At 39.2% G+C, this 21,274-nt stretch overlaps 1 protein-coding gene across 8 annotated transcripts in view; it reads left to right on the top strand.

Moving 5' to 3' along the window:
* Positions 1 to 21,274, top strand: part of col13a1 (collagen, type XIII, alpha 1) — a 140,801-nt gene that overhangs the window by 92,379 nt on the left and 27,148 nt on the right. For 2 of the 8 annotated variants that reach the window (XM_024296977.2, XM_024296975.2), the window contains exons 11-22: positions 1,498 to 1,524; positions 2,971 to 2,997; positions 3,190 to 3,216; positions 6,363 to 6,404; positions 8,937 to 9,029; positions 11,997 to 12,038; positions 12,137 to 12,154; positions 12,593 to 12,619; positions 13,207 to 13,251; positions 15,567 to 15,611; positions 19,478 to 19,513; positions 19,598 to 19,651. In XM_024296977.2, coding sequence (XP_024152745.1) covers positions 1,498 to 1,524; positions 2,971 to 2,997; positions 3,190 to 3,216; positions 6,363 to 6,404; positions 8,937 to 9,029; positions 11,997 to 12,038; positions 12,137 to 12,154; positions 12,593 to 12,619; positions 13,207 to 13,251; positions 15,567 to 15,611; positions 19,478 to 19,513; positions 19,598 to 19,651 — 483 coding nt within the window. Of the gene's footprint in view, positions 1 to 1,497; positions 1,525 to 2,970; positions 2,998 to 3,189; positions 3,217 to 5,687; positions 5,760 to 6,362; positions 6,405 to 6,848; positions 6,912 to 8,936; positions 9,030 to 11,996; positions 12,039 to 12,136; positions 12,155 to 12,592; positions 12,620 to 13,206; positions 13,252 to 15,566; positions 15,612 to 19,477; positions 19,514 to 19,597; positions 19,652 to 21,274 lie in introns of all 8 variants that reach the window. The other 6 variants (XM_024296974.2, XM_024296973.2, XM_024296976.2 and 3 more) reach the window with 6 other exon arrangements.

Here is a 21,274-nt window from a genome sequence, read left to right as displayed (position 1 = left end):
TAAAGTTAAGCTTGATTCCTACAGAGCTGCAGTTGTAAAAGATCAAGACTGCAGAACTACCAGGTCTATGGTGGGGACTTAAGTGCAAGAATCTGTTAAGATCAGCAGTTTGGTATCATGATTCTGGCCGTGTCCCAATTCACTCACTATTTCCCGGTTGGTGCACGTTACAGGGCATTCGCCATTTTGTCGAGGTGTCAAAATCTACAATTCTAAACTCATGTACAACAACGCTCACTAGATTGGTGAATGTACATGTAGACCGCAATGCATTGCGTTTGAACATTTTGTCATCTGAAAAATGTACTTTCATTTTTTTAAAATCATTTAAGTTATCTTCATCACATTTGGTATCACGTTGGCATCACGTTCTTGCTAATCCTCAATTATTTTACTATATAGTTTTTCTGTAGTTCAAGTTATTAAGGTTACAAACAGACCAGTCAGATGCCTCAATATAAGTGTGTGGTCTCACATTGTTCAAAACGATTGACAGATTTTGTTCGGCCTGCTGTCAGTAGTAGAGTTGTGACTTCCAATAAGCTCTCTCCTGATTGGAGAGAGGGGTTGCCATGGAAACATTGACACAGACCGACTCGGACCAATCACTGCTTACTGACATCGTCTGGTTCCAACATGGCGACTATTGACCGGAAGTAACCCATTTTCTGTGGATGATGTCACACTAACTCTATCCAGTTCTCTTATACTGTCCATCTTAGCACAGACTGAAAACTACCTGTTCTGTCACTAAAAAGCTAACAAATGCTCTGTTGCAACAAAAACTGCTGCATTGTTGGTGTTAAAGCCAATAAAGAGCAGAAAATCGGCTGCTCTTCATTGAAGAACTTCCTTAAGAATGCAGTGCTCCTGTTTAAACGCTTACAGTCTATTTTTGCTGTCCCGGTCAGAACGGTTGCAGACCTGTTTAGTAAGCAGTATGTCGAGACTTGTTTAATGAATCCGGGGGAGCTTACTTTATGCCTTCTGGCCTTCGTTTAAGAAGCTCCATACCATTCAGACTAAGTATGTTCTCTGAAGCCAGACGCAGGAGTCAAAGTCAGATGTTGATTTATGGGCCCATCATGAGCTTAAATGTTAGGGATTATTGAAATTGGCTTTGAGGACCTATTTGGTAAATGTGCAAATATGCCCTTGTGTTCACAACGTGGCTTTGAAGCTGTTAAACCTGTAGGGTCACCAGCATGGGGTCTGCTGGAGATTTCCTACTGGGTCTTTTTCCAGAGTTCATTAATCAAGCAGTGACTGAGCTTTGACAGCTGCTTACACAGGCATTGGCTCGCCTCTGATGGAAAGTCATATGGAGTGTCTGTCTCCAACCAGTTACCGCTGCTGTGTCTCTGAAAACAATTGCTTCACCAGTTTGACTGACATGTTTGCATGTTGTATTTGAAGAAGCAGCATTGTAAAAATGTTTTGTCTTATGTTATCAACAGCTGAGATACATTTGAAAACCAATCTGCAAATGTTTTTCAGGGTCCGCGTGGTCCAATAGGACTTCCGGTGAGTTACAGACGTTTCGTGCAGATCTTAAAAAAAAGCAGAGATAAGTCAAATCAAAAAACTTCTGTATTATCCTCTCAAGCTAAGGGTGTTTTCAGACAGGATACATTTGATTCACTTATAACAGGGGTGTCAAACACAAGAGGCCAAAAGGCAAAACACACCTCAGGTCGCGGGACAGACAGGATAAACATTTATTGAACACTCTAAAACTACATTTTTAAACTTTAAAACTGTAACTTTTTAACATTATGAACTAAATATATAGCATTACCTGTGATAATGCTAGTGTTAATGCTGTAAGCTGAATTTGGCCGCTGAAGATACTAGTACTGATAGCTAAAGATACTGAAGCTGATAGCCAGCTAAAATATTAGCCAAATGCCAAATTAGCCTACAAAACAAACAAAATAAAAAAGTTTAGTTAGCCTAAACAGCTAGCATGTAGCTGTAAAAACAGCTAAACTTCAAATTAGTGTAAAAAACTGAAAAAAAACTAAATTAGCCAAAACAGCTAGGATGTAGCAAAAAATTAGCTAAACTCAAAACAGCCTTAAAAACAAAACAAAAAAGCTAAATTAGCCAAAACAGCTAAACAGATGAATTCATGTTAATTGTTACAACTTTTATCATAGTATTCCCAATAATCTATGTCATAAATACTTATCAGTGTACCTTCTTAGCTGTTGTCTCTTCAGTACCCGTCTTGCAGCATGCCCCCACAGTGCTAAAAAGTAAAAACTGTTGTACCTGACATTGATGCAGACGTTCAAAACTGGTCAGTGAAATGTAGAGTTGGAATCAGTGAACGATCCAAACAAGGATCACAAAACGCAGGATTTCCATTATTCTTTCTCTCATTGCCTTGCCCCGCCCTTGTAATTCCTGGCCAATGACTGAAGAGATCTCCAGTCCCATGGTTTTGTTGACAGGCTTTAGTTCAAAACAAAAATGTCCGGTTGACATCAGGCTGAACACAGACCAAACTCAACATCCAGAACTCGACCAAATTAATCCAACTCTGTCCAGACCAGCGGACTTCTCCAGTCTGAATACACACTCACCAATGTATTATCACATGATCTGGAGTTATTACTCTTCCTTTGTAACAAGGAATTGATTCAAATGTTGAATAACTTTTGTAACTAAAGCTAAAATGTCTAATCAAGTAAATATCATCTCAAGTCAGACTTTATTTCGGAAGAGTTTGTGCACAGGGGCAGACATAGAAAATAGATTTTATTTTTTTCACAAAACATTACTTACAGAGGTAATTTACTCTCTAAAAAAACATCTTAAACGAGAGTAAATATAAACGTAAATCATTGAGAGAGAGTAAATATAAACGTAAATCATTGAAGGCATGGCTTCTCAGCTCCATGAACTCCCAAAATAAACAACAAACTTGAGCAAATAGTTTCTTTACAGTTTGTTTTGTTTTTTCAGGGAGAACCAGGACCCAAAGGGGAAAAGGTAAGATTTTTTTCTGTTGCTTTTTTACAAATGAAACTTGTTTAATTGTGTAAGAAAGAGGTTACACTTGTTTCTTTGTTTTTTTAAGACATACCTAATACCTTCTGTCTTTGTGCAGGCCTAGAGTAAAGAGAACTCTTTTTGTTGATAATATATGATTGTAAGTTCAAACTTTTTTTCTGTTTTCTACAGGGTGTATGTGGAGACTACACACACCGGGTAAGCAAATATTGTTCTGGAAGTACTGTTTCTCATTGTTTTGCCTCATGATTATGTGTACATACTTCAACGGGGGTTTAATGACACTGATGCTGCTGTTTTTTCTTCCCATTTGCGTGCTCACCGTGAGCTCTCCCACCTCTGTTGTGCTCTGTCAGAGCAAAATAAGAACGCTGGTTTGGGGAGCAGAGTTTGGGGCAGGAGCTGGAAAGAAGAAGGGCGAGCGGCACAATGATAGGAAGCACATGTGGAGCTCTGTGGCTCCTTTCCCCGCTGTCCCGAAGGGTTTGGCTACTTGAGAAAAATTATGGCAATTATCGGTGGCTTGCTGGAGTGCAAAGTCAGATGTGATAAGACCCTGTGTGTGGTGTTGCCAAGAATAAGACTCTTTTGTGTAATTGCGTGTTTTTCCCAAAGATAAGTCCATTTTTTGTGTAATTTGAGCTTCAAGCCGAACAGAGTACATGAAAGTTCCAGTGTATCTGTATCTGAAGCTGTGATTCACATCTAAACACACAATAAGCTTTAAGATACTTAACATTAAGAGAAAACATTCCAGGATTTGTGGGTTGAAAGTCCTTCAGTCCAGAACCTGTGAGCCTCTTGAATTAGTTATTCATAGTCCTCCCAGAACCCCCTGCACCACTCTGTCTGGGAGGTCCATTTGCTGCATCCTCTCAAGCCCCAGGTCCCAGTCCTGTAGTGAGTCCTTTGGGTTTTGGGGTTACTGTGTGCAGAGATAAATGCTATCTTTGTAGAGCTTTTCCTGCTGACTAAGTAGATTATATTCTAAAGCTGAAACTACGTTTATGAGAACAGGACATACATGAATGTTATACACATATTCAAATGTTTATGGTAACTTTTAACCCTTCCGTTCTCCTTAGCTTCTCTACATTAAAAGTGGGGTCATCTGGACCCCACAAGACAGTGCGCTGAACTTTTTTTATCATTGATTTTTGAGTTTCACTAATGTCCATGGCAGAGACAAAATCCTGTCCACCTTTGTCCACATTTGTCATGGAAGGAATCACACATCAATATGTGGGTGGAGTCATCTGGACCCCAAAGAGAGCAGAAGGGTTAAAGGAGATTTCCTCACCACCATGTGTGCATGTCTGTTAGCTTTAGCAATAACAGCCCTGTTTTCAGCCACACAGGACTGCATATACAGCAAAATTACTATTTGTATGTCCTTTGCTTTATCCCACAGTGATCATGGTCAGTTTTTATAAAGAGTTCTAAATAGGGGTGCTTTAAATCGTGACACAATCCGAACCATGGGCCAAAAACCGTGACACGATCAAAACCGGGACCCTAAAACAGTGACACGATCTGAACTATAACCCTAAAACTGTGACCCTATCCGAACCATGACCCTAAAACCGTGACACAATACAAACCACGACTAAAAAACCGTGACTCGACCCAAACCTTGACCCTAAAATCGTGACATTATCCAAACCTTCATCCTAAAACTGTAACATGATCTGAGCTATAACCCTAAAACTGTGACCCTATCCGAACCATGACTCAAAAACCATGACACCATCCAAACCATGACTCAAAAAACATGACACGACCCAAACCTTGACCCTAAAACTGTGACAAGATCCAAACCATGACCCTAAAACCTTGGCATGATCCAAACTGTGACCCTAAAACTGTGACATGATCCAAACTGTGACCCTAAAACCGTGACACATTCCGAACCATAACCCTAAAACATTGACACGATCCAAACTGTGACCCTAAAACCGTGACACGATCCAAACTGTGACCCTAAAACCGTGACACGATCCAAACTGTGGCCCTAACACCATGACATATTCCGAACCATGACCCTAAAACCGTGACACATTCTGAACCTTGACCCTAAAACTGACATGATTCAAACCGTGACCCTAAAAATGTGAGATGATCCAAATCGTGATCGTGACAAGAGTCGAACCATGACTTTAAAACCCTGACATGATTTAAACTGTGACACGATCCAAACTTTCACCCTAAGACCGTGGCTCAATCCAAACTGTGAGTTTTGTGATTTGTTACACCCCTAGTTCCACCCCTAGTAGATTAAAGAGTCAGACTATGTGTTGTGAATATGTGCCAGTCAAAGCCTAATTTTGGTTGGAGAAAGCTGAAGATTTCAGCCAAATAAATGTCTTCTAAAAATATTAATTCCTGAGTTTGATTGGAGAAGTAATGTGGGTCTAAAGTTACATTTAAAGTGGTACTGGTATTAGCAGAGGCAGGACAGCTATTTCTAGCCTGATGAGAGGCTAATCTGGTCTCAGTCATCTCTACATTCAAACAGCTATGATATCCATCTGAATGAAATTCATCTTTACAGACTCCAGTGAACTAAACATCTACATCAGTACATTTTCATGGGGTTTGCTGCTATCATTACTGGCTACTGTCCGTGCCCCCCCCTCACTGACTGATGTGACCGCTTCCCTTATGTGTAGGGTCTCTTTGTGCAGGATCTTCCTCTAAAAACCCTGGCTGCCTTGCGTTCCAGTCAGGCTCTTACGTTGAAGGTTTGTGGGTGCTTTTGAAACACCCTGATTAATGACCGTCATTGTGGGCGTCGCCCAGTCGTGCCGCAAAGAGAACCCCTGCCTTTGGGCATAGGCAACCCTTAGCCTTCTGCTCTCCACATCTGAGAACCTCTTTTGATTTCAGAAGATTTGGGTATTTTATTATGGCTTTTTCTAAAAGAACATTGTAAAAAAAAAAAAAAAAAAACTTTTGTGGACTTTCCTCCAGTTGTGGTGATGGGAGATGCGAGGGAATTCACAGCACACTTGCCTACTTTTTTTAAATGTATTCCCCTAATTTTATTCACACAACATGCTGTACATATTTCCATCTGAATAGTACCTCTGGTTTTGGTTCCATATTTCAAATATTGCTGTGTATCACACAAAATGAAGTGTTAAGTACCAGAGCTGTAACTGAGGTTTAATAAACTGATTGGAGACATTACGTTTCTGGCTTTGTTTCAACTTTGGAAATAGGTACAGCGTGTAAAAAAGGAGGCAAGTTGCAATCAGTCGGCCTTCCTGGGAGTCAGCTGGGAAATAGTGGTGTAGATGTGGGTCTGTTCAATCTGTACCTGACAATGCTGGTCATCTCAACAGAAGCGGCGTATTGTACAGCCCTGTGTGGGACAGTTGGCTTCAGTAAGTCTGCAAACTTACATCTGTACTCTCTTTGTGGCAAGACTGACGCCCACTTCTGCTCCACTGCAAGCTGGGGGTCTGGCTGGCATTTCATTGGGATGCTGGGACTCATCCACGAATTGAAGACTCAATCATTGAACATGAATACTGTGTTCATTTGAAAAGATCCTCTCAGAAGTCATCCCATGTGCCCTTCCAGACCCCCAGTTTGCCGTGCAGGTGCCTCAACTTTACAGTTTTTCTTTCCAACCTTGTTTTGATTTTACTTCCCGTTTCTTTGCTTTTCATTGTCATGTTCTATTTCTCTTTTCCTCCACATCCCCTCCCTATCTTCGCTCACTTCCCCGGTTCTGCCCTGTTTCTTTTCTCTGGCCTCCTGGTGATCTTTGCCCCGTGACCTTTTTGCACTGCTGGCCAACTGTGCTTTGTGACTCCCCCTGGCAGATGTTGCCCATCGCCGTCCGCAACATGAACCCATTAAGCCCTCTAATCCTAAAACGCCTCAAGGTACAATTCTCTCTGCCCATTACCCTGCGCCGTCCTCCAATGCCCACTTTGAGAATGTCTGCCACCATCATCGAATCCTCCCTGATTCCTCATGATGCTGCAATTAACCAACCTTTGGCTATTCCTGCTTCAGAACACCTCCTCATGATTAAACAGATGTTTTTAAGCGATGTCTATCCAAAAAAGTCACACCGGAGTGTAAGAGCAAAAAATGTGTAATGAGGCAGAAGAAAACCGTATACAAGTCGCTCTGGAGTATAAGTCGCACTTTTAGGAGAAAAGTCTGAGATTTCAGAACAAATCTGCAAATCGTAGCAAAGAAAGATAGAAATAAATGAAATAATGCTAATCTTTTGATCTGTATAAGAAAAATATCAAAGTATTTTAAAATACAGTAATCGCTTTATAGAGGATTATACTAAAAATGATGAGCATTAAATAGTTATCTCAATAAAACATACAATGTAAAAGTAATGTCACTTTTCACTCAACTGTTAATGCTAAAACTTAAAAATTAAAATGAATGACATTTTACATTTCTTTTATTTTGAATAATTTGAGATAGACAAACAAAATACTAAAAAAGGATTAAAACTCATAGTCTCAGCAAACAGGCCTGACGATATCACATCTATTAATGCAAATCTTGCAATTACAGCTGATTTTTTTGTTGTCACTAGATTAAAAAAGCTTAGCTTGCAACACAAAGTTGATTTTTTTTTGTCATTTAAGAGATCCAATTCATTTTTTAATCCAAAATGTACTTTTGCTTCTGGTGTTAGGTTTACAGTTCCACATCATTTTTGTGGTGCTGGCATCAAGCACAGGAAGTTGACTGATTCAAGAATTCAATCATTCAGATCCCAAATATAGTTTCTTTATTTGTATTATTGTCTTATTAATCGGGTAATTTGTTGTTAATTTGAATACCTCTTAACTGCCAGGCTAAATTCAGATTTCTGTTTCAGTATGTAAGACTCAGTTTTAAGTCTGTGAAACTGAAGTTTCAAAATAACGTGTAGACACAATGTTGAGACCATTTCCAAAATCTGATCATCCAAGTAGCAAAGACTTCTGGGAAATTTCTAGTGCACTCAGTTTTGGAATTGTAGATTCGGACAGCACTAGAAAACGGCAAACGCATGAAATAGTGAATAGGGAAAGAATTTGGACATTGCTATCGTCTTAAAAATAGAGCAGACTCAGCCTGCAGCACAAAAAGTGCATTACCTAATGTAAAACCTGATGTCCATACCGGAAGAACTGATCTGAAATTCATATTAAACGTATCAAATATTGAGTTTGTTTTTACTGAATCTTTTAAGATCAGCCTTCATGCAGTTATTCTGAATGAATGTGTGTTTTGTTGTCATTGTACACCTTACAATGACATTTAAAGGTGAATCGTTTCCACTTTCAATACACAGTGAAACGCAGTAAAATCTCGATAATAAAAAAAAGTTAAATCATAAAATTTCACTGTCTATCACCGATAAAGTCTTGACCTTTGCCTGTTTGCCACAGATTGGCTCAGCAGTCATTTATGAGGAGGATCAGTCAGGAAACTGACTTGCAGTTTTCTGAAGCTCGCTCTTTCTTGATCCAGTGACTTGTGTTTGAAAATGTGACATGCTTTAGCGCCATCAAAAGATCCAAATTGGTTAAATGAAGTTGGAATCAATTTTCTCATTTAGGAGAATCATAAAAATATTAACTTTTTTGTATCATCCGTGCAATAAACATGTTTTAGACTTTTGGATACTTATTGATCACTGTTCACAGAGGATGTACATTTTTCCAAGAATTGAACAAAAACATGCTGAAATGTTTAACTATATGAAAGGGCTGTCCTTGATGTTTTTGTCTGAGGTCAAAGGTCAGAAGCTGCTTGCCTTGCTCTTAAGCTAACCCTCATTTCTCAAACGCCACTGCTTCCCTGAGCTTGCTCCTTTTGCTGTGGTGTGTTGGCATGGCTTGTGTGGCAGGGCTAAGAATGAATGAAAGTTAAGACTCCAGGTCTCTCAGCAGGGTGAACCAGGAGTGCAGGGACCCCCAGGACCACCAGGACCCCCCGGACCCCCTGGAACCCCGGGGCTTGATGGTGCCAGCGGTGCTCCAGTGAGTAATTCACAGAGCATTGTTTTGAAATGGTGATTGGGCCGTTAGCTGATACAGACCCACTCTCATCATCTTTTGATCTGTGTAATATGCATAGGATTATGCTGCTTTTAGACCCAAAAAAAAGTGTCATTTTCTAGGACATAGTTTCTGTAGAGCGGCTGGAGTTTTGTAAAAATTTGCTTCTGAGTTGTGGGCGGTAACTTTGGCAAGGAACAACCCCGCCTCCTCTTCCAATCACCCATCTCTGTTCACTCACTCTCCCACTAGCTTACAGTCCCTCACACCTCCTAGCTAACATTATTGATGGAGTGAAAATAGTGATCAGTATCAGATCTATCCAGCCGTACAGTTCTGATCCAGATTCCAGCTCAGACCAGGAAAACAAAGATGTTCATGGATCTATCTGTCTGTAAGTGGATGATCAGGTTGGAGCGGAGCAATGAGCTTGCCCGACAAATGTACGTTTCTGCGTAATAAATACAATCTTTTTCAAACAGTATTTTTTTCATCTGCTCCTAATTCCCAACAATTGGAATAAAGAAAAACCCAGAGATGCAGTTTAAGGTTAATTTGGATTCTGATTTCTTTTGTGAGTTTTTAGATTATACTCTTAGACTCTATTCGTTTACGTCAGCAGTTCTAGTTCATTTTGCACACACACTTTTGTAGATCAGCATCAGTGCAATTCAAAGGATTTTCTTTTGTACTTCACTCTTTTTTTGCACAAAAACAAGAAGAAATTTGTCAGAAATGGCTAAACATATATAAAGTATCTGTTCCTGGATTGTAAATGATAAACCTACAGCCTGAGCAACGTTTTTAACCCTACTCCGCCAACTTTTCAACACAAAACAGACGATCGACCAAAGAGGAGCAGACTTGCCAAGGCGTCACCAAAAAACATCAAACATGCACAAACCACAGGACAGTAACTCTCAACGAGTCTGGAAGAAATATGAAAACAGCGTTTGAAAAGGTTGCAAACCTTAACTCCCTCTATCATGAGGCGATTATCTGGCAGCTAAATCCTGGGCTGCACCGGCTCTTCAGGGAACACATCAGACAGGAGGTAAAACAGACAGACAGGACTTACCATGATCCAAGTGCAGCGGAAACCACTCATACAGGAAAAAGATCAGACCAGCATGCAAACGCACAGGAAAAGAAGATTAATATTAGTTACATGTCAGCAAATTAAGATCAGTCCAGATGCATCAATAAATGTATTTTTTACAAAAGTGATAGAAGATTTAAAAATCCTGGTGAGAGTCTTTTTTATCTTTAGGTTTTCTGGTAGGGATTATTTATTCTCTATGTTTGGTTTTCTGGGAGGAGGATAAAGATATCAGGGGTTTTTATCACTACTAACAAATTTAGTTTGAATGGTTGAATACACATCTTCCTTCTGATATTGATTAGAAAAGCAAAAGATAATCTTTGAATCTACGTTGGCAGTGTAGTACTCTTTGTCTCTGAATTCAAAGGCTTTTGAAACATATTCTTTAATGTAGCTAATACCACAGAACATGTGCTGTTCTCTTTTTGACATTCACACAGTTGGATCTGGGTTTGAAAATTACAAGTGGAACTTTGCCAGCCTGGAAAGACTTGGTTTGCTCCAGACCCAAACCTCAAAATTATATGATGTTTTCAACTGATATTAAAAAGAGATTAAAGACTCACTCCAAGGAAAATCTTGTTTTTGGTGCTTGTAACATGTTCATTTTTATGAGGAGGAAGGAAAAAAAATCAAGATTAAAACTGCATTTGAGTATTTCCTTATTCAAATCGTGTTGGATCAGGAGCATTTAAATAAAAATTCTCTCAGTTGTGACACAGCAACTGAAACGGGCGGATCAAAGTCTTCCTGCTCCGCTCCATTCTGATGCATCCACTGGCAGACAGAAGATCCACGAACGTCTTCGTTGTCCTCGTCTGAGCTGGAATCTGGATGTCTCCAAAAGTGCTCTCCATTTTTGTTGCTCAACTAAAGTTCATTTCTACTGAATTTCTATGACATAATTTTGCTCTGTGGTTTGACATTTTGAAAATCTAAACAGAAATGGCAAAACTGAACAAACTAATTGATCATTTATTTGAATCAGCATTTTTTTTAGAACTACAGAGCCACACAAAAGGGACAAAAGAGCCCATGAGGCTGCAGAGCTGAAGGTTGCAGACGCCTGTTATTGGTTATTTGCAGAAACAAATGCTTCCTTTTCAAAGGGGAAATTTGAAAAACAAATTTCACTGTAATGTTATTTTGATTAAGATATAGAGTTGTAAACAAAAACACTAGTTTTACATTGTAAAATTAGTGTTTTTCCACTATTCTCCAGTATGACGGAGGCCCATTGTGTCAGATTTCACTGTGATTAGGGTCATTGTCGATGTAAAGGTCAGTCAGTACAATAGTTTTGTCCCAACAACTGCATCAAAAATAAATACATAAAAATAGGGGCGGGAATATACGTTCACTTCATCCCACTTCTTTTCATACAATTATTAAAACAGTTTTTGACAAATTTCACAATTAATGAAGTCTATAGATCCTTTATTGTTTGTATAAGTACAATATAACTACATACAAAAACAATATAAAGCTAATTATAAGTGAATCATTTACATGTGCTTAATTTTTGGTTCTTTAATTTTTTTAATCATCCAATGTTTTGATATATCTGAATAATATATATATATATATATATATATATATATATATATATATATATATATATATATATATATATATATATATATATATATATATATTGTTTTTTCTTCTTCTTTAGAGTTTTTTGTTTTCATTCCTTGTAATTAACCAGTTCTTATTCCAAATCCACTTTACTGCCAATATACATTTTTCTAGAAAATTAAAGTTTTCAAATTTAGCTGAAATATTAGGAAAAAAAAACATTTTAATTGTGAATTCCTTGTGTGTGAATAAGGATTTCTTTCTTCTAGGGTAAACCTGGAGAACCAGGAAAACCAGGAAAAGACCCGAGGGTAAGCTCTACTTAAATGTTCCACCGTTCTCCCAAAGTAAACATCAAATATTCCTGTTTGTTCTCATCCTAACCCAAATGCATATGGTTCTTCTGCAGCTATTACAAGGACTAAAGGTAAAGACTCCTGTTTTCTACTTCAAAACTTATATCTTAATCTTCATGATGTACCCCAGCTCTGACAATCAAACACACTCCAAGAACAACACAAGTGCTACCAAATGCATTTTCTCTACTGAAACTCCCCATCAACATAGAAATTGAAATCTTTTAAGGTAAGTCTTAAAAGAGTCCCATAAGTATCTCTTACTGCAATAAACTCACACGAGGAATTAGCTTTCAGTGTAACAAGAACAGAATTTGGGAGTAATAGCTGCGGTGCGCTGCGATGCCACCAGGGATGAATGTGGATGGAAAACATAAGGTTGTAGCTCTCAGACAGCCACAGCCACCTGCTTTTCTGGACTCTGCTCAACATAAAATAATGCACTTGCCGGCGATGTCTGGATTTGTGCTATGTAACAAATATTTTCTCACTTTGCTTTATTTTTCCAGGGAGAGCCAGGTGTTCCAGGACAAAAGGTGGGCTCTACTCTGTTCCTTAACTCAACTCAGTTTGCATAGACATGTTGTGTCCTTAATCACTCCACTTTACCTGCATTATTCTGATCCTCATTGTTTTATCAGCTTGAACTCCAAGTATATGTTGATGTTTCTGAATTCCGTCTGTTTCCTCCTGGATTGCAAAGGCCACAGTTTGAGCTGGTGTCCCAGACTCTGCATCCCCAGCCACCTTCTCCAGTTCCAAGGCAACCTGAGATATATTAGTTCAGATTTTAACGATCCTAATCCTTTTTAAAAATTGTATTTTTGCTGGACACATTTTTGACGTTCCCACTTTGAGACAAATTCAGTTGCAGAGTTGAGTTAAAGCTCTTTGAAACGGCATCACTTACTCAGCTGTCATATTTTAGTGGGCAGGTTTTTTATGGGCAGATTTCAATGTTGACAGTTTTTTAGAACAGCTGTGACAACATCAGAAACTACAGACAGGATTACGACAGGAAATGCTGGAATCTGTGTTGTCTGTCCTTTCTACATCTGTTTGCTGTTAATTAACTCGTTCATGTCAGCATTAAATTGATACTGGCCCTCCTGATTCTCTTCAGGGGGATGGAGGTGATGCTGGCCCCCCAGGTCCCGAAGGCCCTAAGGTATTCCGCCTGCTGCTCTTTAAACTGTTGTTTCAGCAGCACAGGAGAAACATGACATTAAATTCCAGAGTTCTGGCCGTATTTTTCTAAATCCACCCTTACTGTGAGGGCAGATGTGTATTGTAAATGCGAATGCCAGGTTTGTCATTCGGTTCCTGTTTGAATTGACTTTTTGTCAAGATATAAATTGAAGGAATTTTTAGAGGTTTGTGGTGCGGAGAGCACACAAAACCAACGTTTAGATTATTTAAATAAATCTAACAGAGACTCAGGGATCTTTTTAAAAAATAATTTATTCCATTCGTCTCTAAGTCGTAACAGCAATGAGGTTTTTGTGAATTTCTTGACAGCCACCTATGAATTGTTTGTTGTCTTCCCACTCGAGCAGTGGACGTTTCTTGGCTAATATTGTGACTGTTCTATCAAAAGCTACAGCTGCTGTGTGATTTGTGGCGTGGTGAAATTTTCCCAGAAAACAGAGTTATGGAAAGAGGAAATCCGAAGCTGAATTCCCCTCCATGAAGGCACGTTTATCTGGCTTCCCAATCTGGCTAATAAAATGTTTTCATATGAAGATATTCAGTTTCATTAAAAGAATGGCTGCTGTATTCATCTGCTCTGGACGGCACAAACACAAACTCAACCGAGCTGGGTTACATTCATCTCCCTGCTGTCATACTTCAGTCTCATTGTCTCCTCCTACTGATGCACTGTGAGCTATCAAACATGAATTGCTCTCTTCATTGCCATTCTTAGCAATCAGTTCCTAGTGTTTGAATACAACGTGAGAAAACGACTAAATAAAGGTAGTTTTCCATAGGAAAGGTTGTGCTGATTAAAATGAGGCAGGTAGTCTTCAAATGGAAAATACAGAAAATTCAAACAAAGTTTTAGACCTTAGGTTCTAAATGTACAATTTTGTGTGTGATTTCATATTGGGATTACTTGCAGATAATAAGTGGCTGGTAAACATTGTAACAAAAAAAAGTACTTGCGATTCACTTTTTCCTCTCAGAATCACAAAGTAAAATATTCTTGAAGGAGAATGTGGAGTCTTACAGCACTAATATTTAATTTTTGACCAAATAAACAAGCATCCAGACTCATGTGAGGCATTGGTCCAGTGAAAAAAACTATTCCATTTCCTCACAATTTGGTTCAAGCCTCAATTTTTGGGTCACAGTTTTGTTTTGGTTCAGCCTATAATTTGTGTTTAAATAAAACAAATAATAGAAAAAAAGAATAATTTGGAAAAATGATTTCTTTAAAATAAAGAAATACAGTTTAGTTAAGCCTGGTGTAATGTAATAAAACCATAAATAACAAACCCTCCCTAAATTGAGCACAACACACGTGTGATGTCCTGGTATCCATCTGGGATGCAACGATTCACTTTCCCCACAATTCAGTTCAATGTTGTAACAAAGGATTCAGTTTCAAATGGAGAATTGTAGCATCCCTGTGGGTTACTGTAGATAGTTTTGCGTGAACACATTGGCTTAAACAGGTTTAACCTTGGCTTCAGAGCTGCCCGAGGAACTATGCCTGTTATGCTCCTGCACGTTTCCACGGCTCTCTAACGTCTGTAAGAACCTCCACATATATCTGCAGGTGAGGGGCGCTGTAATGTGGCATTGCTGGACTGTTTCTTTTGCTTTTGATGCATCAAATCCTTCTTTGTGATGTCCCGTCGCACATAAACTCAGAAGCTGTTGGGAAGATGGTTAAAGTCACCAGCTTTACCTCAAGCATGAGTGAAGGGAGGTTTTTGAGGGTTTTCTCAGACTGGACTCAGTGCTTCTGTACACTTAGAAACACATCTGAGCCGCTCTTCCGTCTCACGCTGCTTTCCCATGAAATCACTCCAGACTTTCTGTTTTTCCTGCCGGGATTCTTACAAGCACATCGGGCCGGGGCAGGTCACAAAGAGGGCAGGAGGCGCTCTGATGCAGCCCGCTTTGGCTTTAGTTTTGGAGAAGGTTTTGTGCGCCACCTAGTGGACCACTTCTTCAAACTCCCTCACAGATGGTTTTTGGTTTTTTTTGTTCTCCATCCAGTGAAACATTTTCATTAGTTTGAATATAAACTGATGCTTTTATGATTGTATTTACTTTATTTGCTTGATGACATACTTCCAGTAGTCTGGCCAATCTCTTCCTGTTTCTTTAGTTTGCGTCTGAATAATCAGATGTCCAGCTGTCATGACGGAGTTTCTCTTTCCGCTGGGCTGGTTTGATGTATCTCTGGTTGAAAGGGCGTGTCAGCCCGTCCTGCGCTGCTGCTTTTCTCAGCTGATCTTTCCATCTGCTTTGCAGGGAGATGAAGGAAAGAGAGGTTTCCCAGGAGAGAGGGGCGAAAAGGTAGACTGAAAGCAAAGCATGCAGTTGTGTGTGGCACGATGGAGTTTATTTATGCATGTCAGCCTCACAGATGTAACTGCTCACGTCAGGATGGTGGACATTTGCTTTTGATGGACAGTTCTGCAGAACAGACTTTGAACAGCTGTCTTTGAACACAACTGAGCTGTAATCCCTCAGTATGTCCTTCCTGAGGTCGAGGAGCAACTCTCTTATGATTTACTGATGCAATCTCCGAAGCTTTACAAAGTCATGATGAAGACCGAGCACCTGGTTGTTTGATCTCCCGCCGTTACCGTAATCTAAAGGTCACTTTCAGGTCATATTTATTCTCCAAACAGTTCTGCAGCTTCTCCCTTCATAAATGTGGTATTTGTGGGCCATTTGTATTATATTCATTGAAGTTGTGACCTGAAAAGGATCTCCATCGTTACATGTGGACGGGTTTATTTCAGTGCATTCCATCAAACAGCGATGAACGATCATGTCTGCAGCAGGCTTTGTTAGTGGGCTTTAAATTGGATCTTCTGGTTCTTATCCTCTTCTGAAACAGACAACAATAAGTGTGAGTCTGAAGACTTGATAAGTGAACTCCTTGGGATTCTGTGGAAACATGGAAATATCAGATTGTGTAGGCTGACATCTGATGTGAAATCCACCTGCTCCTCTAGAAGAAATCCGTCAAGTTCTTCACTAAACGACAATATAAATGTGGATGTGTCTTCTGTTTGAGTCAAGTATGTTTTCATATTTTGCTTCAGTTTTTGATGGTGTCGTTGCATAATGTTTGGTCAACTATGAATGTAAGGGCTGTACTCCTGTGGATGGATGGATGCTCTCATGTGTGGTCCTGAGCAGATCTCTTTAACTCTTTCTGAGACGGCCACCACAGGAAAACATTCCCAGAACCCGAAGGAGTTTGTTTCTCTCATTTCTATGGTTCTGCTGAAGTGGGCTTCAGGGCTCCAGAGGCCAGATGTAAAACCTGCAAAAACCCTCTGCATCCATTATTTTATCTGTAATCACTTACGCCATATATACTTTCTCTTTGGAAGGTATAAGTATATGTACAATATTCCTTTTTAGTTATTTATTTTAAAGCTCAGGACAAAAAATACTCCAAATTTGGACATTAAAAGACTCTCTGATAAATAAAAAGTGTTTTCTTATGGAGGACATATATAAAGAAAATAAAGCTTAAAATTGCTTATGGGGTAAGATAACTTTCAGAAAGAAACGTATTCATAAAGAATATTTTGCTTTCACAAAGAGAAATTCATATTCATAAATACAAAGTTGTGCATACAATTATATTTTGTGCACAACTTTGCAGAAAAAATATGAATGCAACATTTAGTTTTACGTTTAGCATTTCTCTTATGAATACGACTTTTCTTTGTTTTGAATACAAATTAGTCAAAAATACGTCAGGCTGACACATGGAGTGTTTGCGGATGTAATTTCTGAGTATTTATTTAGTCAAATTATTGTGAATCGTAAGAGTAGTTATTAACTACCAATGTGAAATCTTTCAATTAAATCGGTTTTATTTTACAACTTATGATCACATAATCATTAAAGAGGTACGTGATGTGACGTAATATGAACACAAGTCAACCATAAACAAAATTACAACTAAACTAATCACATGAGTCAAACATCAACAAGTAAAATCAAAAAGGTTTTGAAGTATTGATTGATTGATTAATTTCATTTACTTCCTCTGACCTTCAGGTTTCTCTGGTTTGCATTCAGTTCATCTGAATCACGTTGGCTTGATGATTAACTTTCATTCACACTGCACAACTCTAAACCAATCTGTGTGTGGATAAAGACATGTATCTTTCTACCAGCTCCACCTACATTTGTGTGTTTTTTACATTTAGCAGTTCAGTCAGATGAAAGACATGAGAAAAAGTCAAAGCTTTGTTCATTCATGTGGATTGCTGGGAAATGGCCTTTAGGCATCTGAAGTGATTCTGCAGGCGGATCCGTTAGTGTTGATGAATGGTTGCCTGAGGAGTTTGAGCTTTTGTCAGCTCAGGGAAATCTGTTCCCTGTGTCATCGCACAAAACCAACAACCTTGTCGTACGCAGAAACCATCCCGCTAAGAGATAAATCTCTCTGTGCGGTGGATCGCAAACAGTAGCTCCTAGTATCAACCCTCTCAATCTTCAGGAGCAGCTGCAGGAGCAGACTTAAAACAGACCAGTCTCATTTGATGATTTCTGTCATGTAAAATCCTCTGGGGGGGGTTCTGGTACACACATTAGTCCCAATCTGCACACTTGTTCGTATATAAGAGATAATCGAACTGTAGCTTGGCTTCATGGCATTACATCTCGTTTCATATTTTTCATATTTATTTATCCCAGTTTCAACCGTTTTTATCAGCATGACCAGGATAGGGATCATCCACTCTCTAGAATTCTTCATAGATGCTTGTTTTTTTCACATAGAACGGACTTCAACAATTTTGGCTGCAGAACAAACAAAAAAAAGCGAAAAAAAGATTTCCCAGCAGCCTCTGCAGAAAGGACAAATTCACTTGAAGTCTTGAGCTTTACCTTCAAATATGAGACACAAATGCCAAAGAAAGATGTTAAAACATAGAAGACAGACTACGGCCGGGGTCTGAGACTGCAGGCCTCCAGAGCTGTCATCCACTCTGATCCCCTTTTTTCATCTGCTCCTGATTCACAGCGATTTAAATAAAGAAATACTCAGAAATGCTTCATTTTCCTTATATACATGTTCTTCATCAAGAGAAAAATGATACAAGAACATGTTAAAAATACCCAAAACACAATTGTCATTGGAGTGAGTCTTTCAGAAATCCTGCCTCATCTGCTGCTGATTACCTGATCAGGTGTGTTTAGCCCGTAAGGAGCTTCAATGGCAGGTTGGTTGGAGAACAAACAGATTCTCTCTGCAATCTGGTCATATGTGGACGTATGGTTTGGTCCCCCTCTGTGTCAGCTTTTGATATTTTGGGTGTCCCCAAATAGTTTTTTTTTTTTTTTTTTACGCGAACCAGTACTGGTCCGAGGGCTGCTTGGTACTGAACCACAGACAGGGAAGGCCTGAAGTTTGAGGTCTGAATATTTGTACTTGGTGATCTCAGATGGGGGCTGCACGGTGGCGCAGTGGTTAGCGCTCTTGCCTCACAGCGAGAAGGCCCCGGTTCAAATCCCGGCTGGGACCTTTCTGTGTGGAGTTTGCATGTTCTCCCCGTGCATGCGTGGGTTTTCACCGGGGACTCCGGCTTCCTCCCACCGTCCAAAAACATGCTTCATAGGTTCATTGGTGACTCTAAATTGCCCCTAGGTGTGAATGTGAGAGTGGATGTGTGATTGAGGCCCTGTGACAGACTGGCGACCTGTCCAGGGTGTACCCCGCCTTCGCCCATAAGTAGCCGGGTTAGGCTCCCGCACCCCCGCGACCCCGAAAGGGACAAAGCGGACAAGAAAATGGATGGATGATCTCAGATGTTAGCAGTTTAAAATATGGAAAACACAGTTTCTGTTATTTGTTTTCTTCTCTTTGTCTTTACATTTAATTTGTCGTTTACATTTTGCCTGTTGGTTTATTTTACATTTGTGCATAAACATAAAACTCTCTCTGCTGCTATTTAGAAGCTGTATTTATCTGCGGTTCGGGGGTTTGTGGTAGTTTTGAGGTTGTTGGGTCAAACCTTGTTACTATCTGCACAGATCAATTGAAACAAGTAAAAGTTGAGGTCAGCTCAAAGATTCGACAGTTCATGCACATTTTTTGTGTGCATGATATTTTTAACAATTGTAATCTTTGGTTTTATCTCTTTTAACCCCTTGATTTTTTTTTAATGATTCTTTCTCGGGTGTTGTAGGGAGAGCCAGGTTTCCCGGGTCCCCCGGGGCTGAAGGTAAACTTCCTTTTCAGCGCTTTGATAGATACGTCGTGAGTCTTTAAGCTCAGTGGGCAGTAACGTCTTCCCTCTGTGACGAAGGGCCAGCCTGGAATCTCTGGTATACCTGGCATTCCTGGCAAAAGAGGCTACAGGGTAGGACCGCAATGGAATGAGCATCCAAAAACGTCTGGGTCTGTGTGCGTCTGCTGAATCCACTGGAGTTTGCACGCTCACCTTGTTTGGGTTTTCATCAGCTTTCTTCCGTCAAAAAGCAGGCCTGTAGGGTCGGTTGGTGATTTAACGTTGTCCCAGGAGGAAGCTGATGAAAACGATAGATTGATGGAGGTCATGAAGCAGGACGTGGCTTGTAAATGTGGGAAGTGGTGTGTTTTTTACTTGTTTGACTTGTTACATGTGTTCAGGATGACTCGGGGGTGAATAGTTCAGAATACAGTGCACCACCAAAGACTTCAGTCAGTCCCTTTCACTTTAACCTCTTCATGTCTCAATCTACCAGCATGTTTTTGTGTTTTTGCTGTGATGGAACATGTTTTCTAATAATTAACATAACTAGTTTAAACATCCACAATCAATAACCAATGGGCCTTTGAAGTACATCTCTGGTCTTTAAATCTGGTTTCAATGGGAAAATGTGTAAAAGTGGAAAATCTTTGGAGATAAATCTCAACTCTTTTGTTAAAACATATTAAATGAAAGGATTTAGTCGTTGAGGAAGAAAAGTCTAATTTGGTGTTCATGATTAACCATTACATAAAACTGGACAACAGTGAAACATTTCATCAGGTGATTAATGATCAACTTTATTATTGAAATGTGATAATACAGAAGACAAATGGTAAATGACATATACTTCTATAGTGCTCTACTACCTTCCTTTAAGGGAGGGGCCTCTGGTCACATCCAAGATGGCGCCAAAATCAATGTCTAGCCGGAAGCGGAAATTTAGCAACTTTAGCTGGTTGCGTAAGTAAAAAATTCATTAACTTTAGGAAACCTTTTCAAAAACGAAATTTTGAAATATTTTCAGAACTATCAACTTTTAAGCTTTTAAATGTGAATAATCTAACTGTAACAGTTTAGTTTGAAGATGAGCTTCAAATGGGACAGAAAACTTGAATCATTTTATTTCTTTCAATTCAGTATTAACAAGTGTTTAGTTTTGTATAAATACACCCGTTTACCTCTGATAAAAAGCCGTCAAAATGCAGTTTTGTTTCTCTGAGAATCAGCTGATCACGTAAGCAGTTAAGTTACTTCAAAGAGAAAAAATGCTGAAACCTTAAAATGAGGAGTTGTGGTCGAAGACTTCCGGCTAATGATTTCGAGCGCAAATGATGTTTTTTTTTTTTTTTTTTTTTTTTGCGGCCGACTCCGGCAGGGGGAGGGACTTCCGGCTATTTATTTTTGAGCGCCATATTTTTTCTCTGTGGGCAGATTGATTATAATTTCCAGAAACAATTTGATTCACCAGAGCCTAAATCTATTCGATTCCAATTTGTTGTATTCTTTCAATTCTTTAATTCAATTCAATTTTAAGTTTGATATTTAGAAATACATTAATAATCTATTATCTGTTTTGAATATATTTAAATGAATCTGATCCAGTTGACATACTGTAAATGTATCAGTGAAATAATGAGATTGTTAATATCATCCAGAGTTACATGGATTCTCTAAAGGAGAAGTTCTAACTAAAATGTTCAGATCATTAACATGTAAACATTGTTCTGCTTCTCCTGGAGGACGTTTCAGTTT

This window comes from Oryzias melastigma, linkage group LG15 (genome assembly GCF_002922805.2).
Source record: "Oryzias melastigma strain HK-1 linkage group LG15, ASM292280v2, whole genome shotgun sequence".
Taxonomy (NCBI): Eukaryota; Metazoa; Chordata; class Actinopteri; order Beloniformes; family Adrianichthyidae; genus Oryzias; species Oryzias melastigma.
The sequence above is the reverse complement of the archived record's forward strand: the minus strand, read 5'-3'. Positions and strand labels throughout refer to the sequence as shown.